The following is a 13192-nucleotide window of genomic DNA, read 5'->3' as shown; positions in this document are numbered from 1 at the left end:
AAATAAAACAATAAGATAGAGATTGTCCTTTAGAGCTGTTAGGATGATAATTAGACACCATAGTACCATGACATATCATTTCAGTTATAAAAAAACGCTTTGGGCACAGTCCTATTGCATATATTGAGGCTTCTGTGAGGAATGAAATGGTTCGAAGAAAACTACTTGATGCCTGAAAGCACACTATATTATGTCAGCCCAGGCACATAACTGTTTAAAATGTTACCTTCCTGAGATTTGTGATTGCATCCCCTGGCATTTGATGTTAAAACATGTGTTGGATATTTATTTTGAAGTTACATATGTAATTTTATATATTGATTCTCTCTTAAAATATGCTGTTTCCTTTTTAGGCATTATCCCATTGGTTTGTTATTTGATCTTCTTGCATCAAGTTCAGGCCTTCCTTGGAACATCACAGTACACTTTAAGGTATAGTTTAAATAACATGTCCTATTTGTCCCACTTTTGTACTTAATACGTAGAGTAGAATTTTTTTTAAATGAAGTTATTTGTTACTTTTCCGAGGACACTTTTTTAGTTTTGAAGCTTCTGTTAGTGTTTGTCTATAAAATATCAATACTTTTCAGTTTGTTCCTAACTCTTGGCAGACCCATTTAAATTCTGAACATGTAAAATGCCTTTTACTACTAGAGCGGAATACACTGTGTTTAAAATTTATAATAGTTTTGAAATTTTATGTTAACTTTTAGATTTTTTTTTTAATTTTTTTTTTTTAGTTTTTTTTTAGTTTTTTGCCTTAAGGGCCATGTACTCTCTGGGGAGAGAGAGAAACAGAGGGGAAAGTAAGAAATCACCCCATAGTGGGGAGAGACATGCCGTAATCCCTTTTCCGTCTTCATCTTGGTATTTTGGGCATGCGTGTATACGTGCCAGTTGTCAGGACAAGGAACTGGAGCCTTGGAGTCAGCCATGTGGGATTTAGTACCTTAACCACCACACCACCTGCTGGCCCAATTTTATGTTAATTTTTAAAAGTCAAATAAAGGGGCTGGTAAGTGGCATGGTGGTTAAGGGTGCTGGACTCCCATGTGGCCAACCACGGTTAAAGTCTCAGACCTGAGACTTGCTTTCTCTTGTGGCTTGCTCTCTCTCTCTCCCTCTCTCTTGCTCTGTTCTTCTTGGTCCAAAAAAAAAAAAAGTCAAATAGAAAGAATACAAATTCTGGGTATAGATGTGAGCACCAGGAGTAAAGACAGGGTTGACTTAATCACTGTTGAATAATTTTAAGGCTATTTTGATTGAAGAAGAGAAGGGTTAGGAGATGGACATCCAAAGATTTTGATCTACAGCTGTTTTCAGAAATGTTCATTCCTGTAGTTTTAATACTAGACTAAATTTAGTGTGACCCAGTTTTATCTCAGTATCTTATAAGGTACTGTTCTCTCTTCCCCCCAACTAGCATGCTTCTGCGGTGTCCCTCAACCCCCAGTGAGTTGAGGAAATGGAAACATTTCTATTAGTTGATGTCTAGCATTCTTAAATGTTAGTGGGTAGTGGGAGGGAGGCATGTAGAGTTTGATAGTCATTTAGGTGTCTAATATGCTGTCCCATAAGGATACCCATTTAAAGTCACTACCCAAAGGCTTTACCTCCATTCTTTCTATGATGCTTTTCCTTTCTGTTTTACTGAAATTGAGTGTGTGTATCATTAGAGCCTATTTCCTTGTACATTTTCACTAAGGTGCTTTGTACAGTACTATGGTATTTTTAGAGCTGAGTTATCAGCAGACAGTACAGATGGTTCTGATATGCTTGAGTTTCAGTTACCATGGTATATGCAAAACTAGGACTGCGTGGTCAAGGAATCTTCAAAAAGTTAATAGAAAATATGCATTATGAAAAAGTGCAGATTTCAAACTTTTTGCACCCAAATAAACCTATACTTAAATTCCATTTTTTTCCATGAACCTTTTGAAGTACCTTGGAATATATAAAAATCTAGGTTTAGAGTGGTGTGAGGCTAAAACTACTTCTAACATATTAAGGGTAGATGTTCCATACTGCCTAAAAATTAGTCTTTCCTGTTCATTTTGGAGAGAATACAATAATTCCAGTAATTAGATTGTTTCTTTTGGTGTATGTGAGAAATGATACTCTAAAAGACTTTGAAATCTAGTAATAGGTTAAAGAATATCATAGCTATTCATTCATTCAACAAATACTGAGATCTTGTGTGCCAGCTAGGCACTGTTCTATACATGAGTGAGTAACACAAAATAGCTCAAACACACAGACACTTCATTGTACCTACCTCGTACTGCATAATAAGTCTTCTGTGGTTATCGGTTGACTGAGTCAGTGGCTTGTAATAATGACAGGAATGGCTAAGAATTGGTTGGATTAGTATAATGCAGGGTTCTCAAAGTGATCTGTGGACCACTCTGGGTTCCTGAAATGCTTTCAAGGGATCTGTCACATCAGACCTACTTTCATGTTAATCTTGAGATGTTATTTGCTCTTTCTAATGTATTACCATTTGCACTGATGTAGTAGAGCAGTGATGGTTAACACTTTTGGCACCTTAACACAGAGTAAAGCAGTGCATCAAACTGTACTAATGATTTTATTCTTTGCAACCACACACTTGTAGTGGAAAGAATCCTGGTTCACTATAGATTGTTCTGAGTGACAGCAATATAACTTAGTAATTATTATTAACTTTGAATCTTAAGAGCATGCCTTTTTAATAATCCATGTGATGAAATGGGAAGTTCAAGAAAACTTATTCTGTTGGATGCTGAATGTGGTTGTCTGGAGGAAAAGCACTTAAGTCACTGGTTGCCGGGTTTACTAGCTAGTTCTTTCATGGAATACCATTAATTTAAAAGGGTGACTGACAGACTATAGTTATTCAGATGAATATTTTTCAGACATTTTCTTGAAAATGAATGAACTTTTCACTGCAAGGAAAACAGTTGACAATGTTGCATAAAACTTGACCTTTTAACTGAAAATTAGAATCTTGGAAAACATGTATCTGTCACCTTGAGCTTCACTGCTTTATTATTAATAAAGAATTTTTTGAGGACTTTGTTAGTCATTTTTTTTAAGAATTACTTATTCAATTTTATTTATTCATTAATTCATTTTAGTTTCACCAGAGAGAGACAGAGAGAGAGAGAATAAGTGAGAAAGCAAGCCACCAGGTCTGGGACTCGAACCATAGTCGGTCATGTGGGAGTGTCCATCATCTTAGCCACCATGCCACCTGCTGATCCCCAGACTTTGGTAGTCATTTCAACATGTAAGTTTTAGAGATATTCATATAGTGAAGCATGTTAATATTTGGAGATCTATGTAACTCTAAGAACAAACATTTTCCAAATGATCATTATGATGTTATAAAATCATGCATATCTAAAAGATCTATTTGAGGTACAAGGTTAGAATAAGGAATTTTAATGTAAGAGAGTGTGAAATGTTCATTGGTATGGTTTCAGGTTCTTCCATATTACATTATAATAAACAGAATTTAGCATACTGTCAAAGAAGAATATTCACAAATGTGAAGAAGCTGTTAAAATATTCCTCCTTTTTCCAACTACGTATTTTAATGAGCCTGGATTTATTTCAACCAAAACAATACATTGCAGAATATTGAATGTTGAAGCAAATAAAATAATCTGTCTGTCTTCTATTAAGACATTTTAGATATTTGTAAAAATGTAAAATAATGTCCGTCTTCTCACTAGTTTTGCTTCATTGTTCTGGGAAATAGTTATTTTTCATGAAAAAGATTTTTATGTTAAATGAATAGGTTTATTCTTGGTATTTTAAAATGATTTAGTATTTTTAAAATGTTTCAATTCTAAGTTCTCATCTAGTAAATATCAATAATAGAATCCACACAAATTAATGCCATACAATTTCTTCCCAGCATAAAAGTTTATTAGAGAAATAAAATAAAAGAATATTGTAGTGTATCAGGATATTATAGAGTACATTTTAACTTTGCTTAAGCTACCAGTGTGTTTTTTCAGATGCTCTTATTCTTTCTGATTCTGGCCTGTGTTGGAAGAACAATGCTGTTCAGATTCTTTCCTATGTGTACTAAGTTTCCCCTTTATTTAGAGTTATATCAGGACCTAGCTCGCCTCACTAGTTGTCTCTGGACATTTAGTTGATAGCTTGTAGCCCTCCTCTGTTATGCCATCTTGTGGCTTTTAATTTATTTTAATGAAGCCGGGTAAGCATTCATTTGCAGGTAGGAAAGCAATGCCTGTAGTGAGAAAATGTTTTTTATTGTTCCTTCTTTTTAAGTTTATTTAATTTCTTTCCTCCATGAGTGCTAGAGAGAAACAGCATCTCCAAAAGGGTCTTGACTTCATAGTCCACCCTCAGTTTCAACTGTTTGTGTTCAGTGTGTTCAAGGAGGTCTCCAGATGTAAACCTGAACCTTCCTATGTGAGTCACCTTCATAGAGTTTTGTGTTATTGCCATGCCACTGTCTGACTCCCTAGTGAAGAAGCAGGTTTTTTTTTTTTTTTTATAAGTTTCTAGAAAATAGTTTTTCATTCAACAAATTGGATTTATTTTTTTTAGGTTTTTGCCATAGGGCATGTGGGCTCACCAGAGATGAGACAGAGAGATAAAGAGAAAGGGGAAGTAAGAAGTCACCCCCAAATGGGATGGCCACACCACAATCCCTCCTCCATTTTTCTCTTGGGATTTTGGGCATGTACACACACACATCTGGCATGAGTTTCAGGTCACCGGATCTGAGACTAAGGCCACCATCTGTCCTATGGGAAGCCAGATACCTTAACCACCACACCACCTACTCGTTCAAACTTGGATTTATTGAGTAATAATTTTATGTCAATTGGTATGTCAGCATTTATTTTATATATCTTATCTTTATGATGCATTAAGTATGTAAATGATGTCTGTTTGTGTTTTAACCAGACTTTGTAGAATTCATTATTGTTTTAAAAGGTATTAATTGATTGTGCAGTACCAAAGTTTCTAAGAGAACTCCTTAGAAATTCCTTACATAGAACTCCTTGTTTCGCACATATTTGGGTCAGTTTTTTGTTCAGACTGCATTTCTGAAAAAATTTCCTATTAAAAAGTTTCCAAACAGGGGCTAGCAGGTGGTGTGATAGTTAAGGCACTGGACTCCCATGTGGCCAGTGGAGATCTGAGTCCTGGTCCTGGACTTGAAAGTCACGCTGGACCCGTGAGTGTACATGTCCAAAATCCCAGGACGAGATTGGAGAAGGGATTGCGGCGTGGCCATCCCCCTAGGGTGTGATTTCTCATTTTCCCTTTCTCCGTCTCTCTAGTGAGCACATGCACCCTGTGGCAAAAACAACATAATGACCACACTGCAGTCCCTTCTCCACTCTTCTCTCTGGATTTTGGGTACATATGCACTTGCACCTAGCATGATTTTCAAGCCACTAGTCTAGGACTCAAACTGAGGTCTACCATATGGGAGTTCAGCACCTTAACCCCCGCACCACCTGCTGACCCTGAAAATTAATGGTTTTATAGGAGTTTTTATGTTTTTTAAATTCTGGAAGAGAGATACTATATTATTGTAAAGTGTTAACTGCTTTAAATGTGTCGAATTGAATATTTACTTTTGTTTTCTCTGTTTATAAAATTAATGGAAGTAATATCATCCTCAGGTTTTTCTTTCTAGTTTTGAGGGTGTTTGGATTTCTGTATGTTGCCTGCTGAGGAAATGATCTTATTTCTGTTTTCCCAATTAAAAAACTTTTTTGTTATGTTGTTTATGATAGAGAGCATGTGTGTATCCTTGAGAGAGAAAGAGAGTGAGAGACATGAGCGCCCTCTTCAGGGTCTGGCCGCATTGTGATCCTCTTCCTCCAGTCCTCTGGCTTGTCAGATCCTGGTTCACGTGCCCAGCCTGTTTCCTGCTGTTTTTTGGAGATTTGAACCTCAGTCACCATGTGAGATCCAGCTTCTCTTGAGCAGCATTTTATCACTGCACCATGGAGTCTGCCCTGTATCCCTAGCTTTCTGAGTTGAAAAAATTCAAATATATAGGGGCCAGCAGGTGATGTGGTGGTTAAGATGGTGGATCCTACATGGCTAGTTCCACAGTTCAAGTCCTGGACCTGGTGCATTGAAAAACACTGGGCATGTGTGTATTCCTGTCCTGAATTCTGAGAGGAGGGTGGAGGAGTGATTGCAGTGTGACCTTCCCCCAGGGAGTGATTTCTCACGTTCCATTTCTCTTTCTCTCTCTCTGGTGAGCACATGTGCCCTGTGGCAAAATCCTGGGGAGAAAATGCAAACCTATGTTAGAAAAGTTGAGAGTGGTCCAGTGAACACACATAAACTTTTCTCACTTGGATTTGCATTTTGTTATCTTTTCTTGCTTTCTCTTTTTTTTCCTCTCTGATGTGTTTCATTAATTCCATAGGTATATTGTGTTCAAAAAGCTGCATTGCAATTAAATGTAATCTCAACTTTTTAATCTCAATGTGGTCCAGAGTGAGATTCATAAATTTAGTGATACTAGATGAAGACAGTGGTGGGTGACTGAAAATGCCCAGGCCTAATGTATATCCTAAATAAAGAGTGAAAAAGTCCAGCAATACCTTGATGTTTCTCTTTCTTTCTCTCCTAGTAACGTGATGTCGATTTGGTGCATTTTTGCTTATTTTTGTTGTTGAGTTTTTAACTGCCAGAGAACTTGTGTGCTCACCAGAGTGGGAAATTGAGAAACCAGCCCCTGGAGGAAGATCACTCTGCAGTCACCCAGTGTGGTGTGGTCATGCCCCATTTTCCCATTGCCTTGGGATTTGGGGCTGCATGCTTATGTGCCAAACTCTGTTGAACACCAGAGATAGGTAGGATGTGTAAGGTTTCTGGACAGAGATACCCTGTCTTTCCTTCTGTGCTTGAAATGGCGCTACCACTGGTTCCTTCTTCTTTATTCATGAGACAGTGCCTGCTTGTGCACATGGTGGAGAGAGATAGGGAAGAGCACCCTCCACAGTATCCGGCCTTGCCACAGTTCCCTTCCTCCAGCCCTTCAGACTGTCAGATCTTAGGCACTGATGCACATGCCCTCTGTGTTTCAGGGCTAAGTCAGCAATCTGAACTGCGATCTTAATATATGCTCCATCTTCTCTTGAGCAGTGCCCCGCGAAGCTAACCACCTGACTGTTCTTTGAGTATGTTTGTGAAGAACTTCTCATAGACAGGTTCCTTCTAAGATCCCACTCACTGTCTATTCAAATGTATTTACGCATCCCTGTTTCTTCCACTATGTGCTGAAGACGTAGGTCTGAGGAACCTTTCCTAGCTATAAATATTGGTGACTATTTTATAGTCTCTCTCAATAGTATAGTACAATAGTCACTTATTGTTGTGTGACAAATTACTAAAAATGGGGTAGCTTAAAGCAGGATACATTTATTCTCTCAGTTTCTGTGGATCGGGAGTCTCATCATGGCTTCCCTGGTTTTCCTGTTTAGGGTTTCACAAGGCTGCAGTTTAGGTGTCAGCTGGGGCATATTCTCCTCTGGAAACTCGACTGAAGAATAGTTGCTTCCAGGCTCAGATTGCTGGCAGAATTACTTTTCTTGTGGTTGTAGGGCTAAGGGCCTTGTCTTGTTGGCTGTTGTTGGCTTTGAGCTGCATTGAGAACCTGAAGCCCCCCTTGATGTTCCTTGTTATATAGACTTCCTCAGTAAAACTGCTTACTTCAAGTCAGCAAGGAAAGTCTAGATGTATTGTGGTAGTAAGATAGACCCTTATGTAACATAACTTCGTTATGAGAGTATCATTCTGTCGCCTTTGCCATGGTCTTTTGATTTGAAACAAGCCAGGTTCTGTCTACATTCTGGGAGGAAGGGATTACAGAAAGATATGAATACCAGGAGAGAGAGAGAGAGATCATGGAGGGTCATGCAAACTTAAAAACCTTCTGACATAAGGTTTGTTTAGTCATTAATGTATTAATCAAATAGTTATTGAGGTTAATATCTGCTTTTAGCTCTGACAGAGTAACTGGTATTGAATTTTTCCTCTAACCATAAGTAGCTGTAAAACAGGACAAAATATTTGAAGTAGAGCTGTTTTTAGTTACAGAGCATTAGAGTAAAATGGAACAAACAAGGTATAAGTCACATAGTCAGCCCATCTCTGTGCTTTGGGAACTCAAGCAGAGCAAGGAAGTTCTGAACTGAGGATGCAGAGATTGGAGTTTTGGGCTGCTGAAGTAGCCAGAACTTTCTGGATAAGCATGATATCAGAGAAGAAGGAACCAAAGTGTATGTGTGGGTTTTCCAAGGGTAGTTGGCTGAGGGCTGGGGCTCTACATGCTTAAGGGATACCGCAAGGCCTGGTGTAGGGTGGTCATTCTAGGGTAAGAGTGGAACAAAATGCCAGAAGTTTTATGAGGCGAAGAAGTATTGGATTCCAGCCCATCCAGAGTGGAGACTCATCTAATTCACACCCTGGGTGTTTATCCGAGTTCCATAAAGGCTATGATTGGGGTAAGGATCACACTTCACTTCACTGTGAGCAAACAGTGGCCTGTGTGCCAGATCTTACCCGCTGATTATTTTTGCATGGTTTGTGATGTAGGGATAGTTTTTTACATGCACTTAAAAATGTATGGTTGAGAAAAGTTAAACATTTCTGTGGCATGTGAAAATTATATAAAATATAAATTCTAGTGACCATAAATAAAGTTGTATTGAAATAAAGCCATCTGTAGAAATTCATAAACATATTATCTGTGGTTGCTTGGGGGCTACCTGTAGCAGAGCTGAAGACTTGCAACAGAGACTGTGTGGCCTGCCTGCATAGTCTGAAATATTTACTTTCTCTTTTTTAAAAAATTTTTTTATTTATTCATTCATTTATTTTAATTTGACCAGAGAGAGACAGGGAAAGTGAGAAATCAAGCCACCAGGTCCAGTATTAAAGAATTATTTTATTTAACATTATTTATTCATAATTTGAGCAGAGAGGGACAGAGTGAGACCGGGAGAATGAGAAAGCAAGAACTTGAACCACGCCAGGTTTAGGACTTGAACCACAGTCAGCCATTTGGGAGTCCAGCGTCCCTAACCACCGTGCCACCTGCCGGCCCCATGAAATATTTACTTTCTTTAATGTTGTAGAATTAATGTTGTTCTGGATCTGCCCCAATAAAGCCTGAAACTAATCCTTTTTAGGACAAAGGAGCGCTTTCAGTAAATTAACTGGTAGCCAGAACAGAAATTCAACATGTTAAAGGAAGATAGTATAATAGAGAATCTTATCGTATTTACAATGGCTACCATATAATCACCAATTATTAGACATGCAAGCAATAGGAAATATTGTTCATACCAAGTGAAAAATACATTTACTGTCAGTAGGAACTGACCTTGAGGCCAGCAGGTGGCATGGTGGTTAAGGCGCTGGATTCCCAAGAGGTTGACTGTGGTTCTAGTACCGGTCCTGATGACTTGCTTTCCATCCTTCCTCACCCCCCACCTCTCTCTGGTTAGCACATGTGCCCTATAACAAAATTTAAAAAAATAATAGTACATTAAATTAAGTTTAAAAAAAAATAGGAACTGGGACCAGCAGTTAGCATAATGGCTATGTCGCTGGACTCCCACATAGTCGACTGCGGTTCGCTTCCCAGACCCGGTGGCTTAAAACTCACGCCGGGCGTGTATGCGTGCATGCCCAAGATCCAAGAGGAGAATGGAGGAGAAGGGATTGCGGTGTGACCATCCTCCTGGGGGGGTGATTTCTCGCTTTCTCTCTCTCTCTGTCTGGCGAGCGCATGCGCCCTATAGCGAAAATCTCTCCCCCCACAAAAAAAAAAAACAAAGAAAAAAAAAAAAACTGATCCTAAGACCATGCCCCAGTTGGGGTACTTCTCCCTCTATTTGGCAACTATGCAAACCCTCTGGCAATGAAAAACAGAAAGAAAAGGAGGAGGGAGAAAGAGATAAAGAACGAACAGAAAAACAATATCCTGTCATTGACACAGACAAATACATCTAGATATAATGCTAAGTGAAATAAGCCAGGCCATGAAAGAAAAGCATTCTGTGTTCCCACTTAACACACACTGAATGGGGGCTGGTAGGTGGCGTGGTGCTTAAGAGTGCTGGACCAACTGTGGTTCGAGTCCCTGACCTGGCGCCTTGCTTTCTTGCTCACTCTCTCTCTCTCCCTGCCCCTCTCTTTCTGGTTGTGTCCCTCTCTGGTCAAATTAAAATAAATAAAATTAAATAAAATAATTCTAAAGAAAATACACTGAATGTCCATATTCTGTGATGGGGACTGAAATAATCAAAACATAGAACTAGAGTAAAAGTGTAGACACAAGAAGCTACTTAGAGGGGAATGGAGGAGATTTATGAGCGTTTGTTTTTGTTATTTATTTATTTTTGAGAGATTTTTTGCTGTGTGGAATGTGTGCTCACTGGAGAGACAGAGACAGAGAAAGAGAGAAAACATCCTGGGGAGTGGGGGTATGCCCACACCACAGTCCCTTCTTCTCCATTCTCCCCTTGGGATTTTGGGCACACACACACACACACACGTGCGTGTGGCATGAGTTTCAAGCTGCCGGGTCTAGGACTCACGCTGCAGTCAGCACATGGGAGTCCAGTGCTTTAACCACTACGCCACCTGCTGGCTCTGAGAATTTATTTTTTAATTGCCAGAGGGCACATGTGATTTTCAGAGGGAAATAGAGGAAAGGAGAATTCACTCCCTAGTGGGGCATGGTCATGTACAAGTCCCTTCTCCTTTGTTTCTCTGTGCCATTGGGATTGTAGACTTGTGTGTACATGCACCCAGTGTGTTTTCAAGCCATTTGGGCTGATAGTTAAACCAGTCAGCCATGTGGGATTCTGCTCCCTTAAATACTGTGCTGTGCAGCCAGTCCAGAAAATTTTGAATGAACATAAGAGTGTGTATAAATAGTAAGAAGAGGTTATGGGACAGTGTACCACAGCAAAAGTATAAAATACAGACAGTTTAATACATTAAAAAAAACCTAGAAGAAATGTTATTTAATGTGTACAATGTAATGTTCATTGTAGAAGGTAAATAATATTTACACCCTCAATTTAATTATTATACGCTGTATGCTTTAAAAAACTATTGTAGAGCAGGCTCCATGGCCTCGAGGTTAAGGCAGCAGGATCCCACATGGCTCACGTGCAGTCTGAATCCCAGACCTGGCGGCTTGAGGAACCTGCCAGGAGCTTGTGTGCATGCCTCAAATCCTGAAATAGGGGGAAATGGAGAAGGGATTGTCGCATAACTATTTCCCAAGGGAGCTGCTTTCTCCTCTCTCGCACTTGCTCTCTTCTCTCTCTGGCAAGCACATGCTCCTTCTAATCAAAAGAAAAGAAAGAACTAAAAAAAATACTGTACACAACAAATATGTATTGGGTTGTCGGGAAAGTCATGATGTGCTTTTTTAAAAAATTATTTTATTCAGTTTCATTTATTCATTCATTCACTCATTTTAATTTGACCAGAGAGACACACAGAGAGAGGGAGCAAAGTGAGAAAGCAAGCCACCATGTCTGGGACTTGAACCATGATTGGCCATGTGTCCAGCACCTTAACCACCACGCCACTTGCCGGTCCCCCAGTCATGATGCATTTTTGCATAGGAAGTCATACGTTTCCTGATGACCTAATACATTGAATATATGTAAACCAGAAATCATAATTTAAAACAAATAATAATAAAAAGACAAATAACCTAATTAAATTTGATCAAAAGATTTTTTTTTTTCATGAGAGAGATTTTTGCTATAGGATGTGTGTGCTCGCCAGAGAGACAGACAGAGGGACAGAAAGCGAGAAATCACCCCCCCGGAGGGATGGCCACACAGCAGTCCCTTTTCTTCTAGTCTTCTATCAGGACTTCTAAGTGTTTTGAGTTTTAAGTCTCAGGGTTTAGGACTCAAACCGCAGTCCACTCTGTAGGAGTCCAGTGAACCATTACACCATCCCACTGGTCCCATGATCAAAGGATTTAAACAGACATTTCTCCAGAGAAGATGTATAAATGGTCAGTAAATACATGAAATGATAGTCCACATAATTAGGTATTAGGAAAATGCAAAGAAATAAAAGACCACAACAATTTACACCCGTGTTTGATTACTTTAGCCTCCTGTTATTCACAGGTTCATTTTTGAAGTGTTGGTTACCTAGGGCCAACAAAAAAGGTGAGTAGAGTATACTAAGATATTTTGAGAGACACAGAGAGAGAGAGTTAACACATTCATATAACTTTTATTATAGTATATTACTGTAATTCTATTTCACTAACTATTGCCCAGTTTATAAGTTAAACTTTATCATAGTTATGTTCGTGTGGGAAATACGTGATACATAAGAGATATGCTACTGTGTGCAGTTTCCGGTAGCCACTGGGCGTCTTGTAATATATCCCTTGTTATATAAAGAGGGAGCACTGTACTGTTAAAAAGATGGAGAGTGGCACATGTAGGGTGTGGAGTGATGGGAACCCTAATACATTGCTGATGGGAATGTGAAATGGTACATCCTTTTGGAAGGAAGTCTGACATGCCATGAACTGATTAAATATAGACTTGCCATGGGCTCCAGCAATGCTGCTTTTAGTAATACACTCAGAATTTAAAGCACATTCCCACACGAAAACTTACATGTGAATGTTCTTAGCAGCATTATTCATAATGGGCAAAAGTTGGAAATAACTCAAATGTCCATTGACTGATGAATTGATAAGCAATATATATATATACACACACACACACACACACACACACACACACACATATATATATAATGGAATATAAATCTATACATATATATATGTATGTATGTATGTATATATATATATATATATAAATGGAATATAATTCAGTCATAAAAAGGAATTACTGATATATGCTACAACCTTGAAAATACTATGCTAAGTGATAAAAGGGAAATATAAAGAATACATATGGGACCAGCAGTTGGTGTAATGGCTATGTCACTGGACTCCCATGTAGTCAATTGTGGTTCGAGTCCCAGATCTCGTGGCTTAAAACTCACACTGGATACATGTATGTGCATGCCCAAGATCCCAGGAGGAGAATGGAGGAGAAGGGATTGTGGCGTGGTCATTGCCCCTAGGGAGGTGATTTCTTGCTTTCTGTCTCTCTGTCTCTCTCTGTCTTTC

General features: G+C 38.9%; 1 protein-coding gene across 6 annotated transcripts in view; it reads left to right on the top strand.

Moving 5' to 3' along the window:
* The window catches only part of ATG5 (autophagy related 5), a 195388-nt gene that overhangs the window by 41588 nt on the left and 140608 nt on the right, over positions 1-13192 (top strand). For 5 of the 6 annotated variants that reach the window (XM_027775111.1, XM_027775109.1, XM_006156950.3 and 2 more), the window contains one exon: positions 354-432. The exons of the other annotated variant lie outside the window; for it this stretch is intronic. In XM_027775111.1, the coding sequence (XP_027630912.1) occupies positions 354-432 (79 nt within the window). The remainder of the gene's footprint in view (positions 1-353; positions 433-13192) is intronic. 6 annotated transcript variants of the gene reach the window in all.

Source organism: Tupaia chinensis, unplaced genomic scaffold (assembly GCF_000334495.1).
Source record: "Tupaia chinensis unplaced genomic scaffold, TupChi_1.0 Scaffold000527_1, whole genome shotgun sequence".
Classification (NCBI taxonomy): Eukaryota; Metazoa; Chordata; class Mammalia; order Scandentia; family Tupaiidae; genus Tupaia; species Tupaia belangeri.
This window is presented reverse-complemented; position numbering and strand designations above follow the sequence as displayed.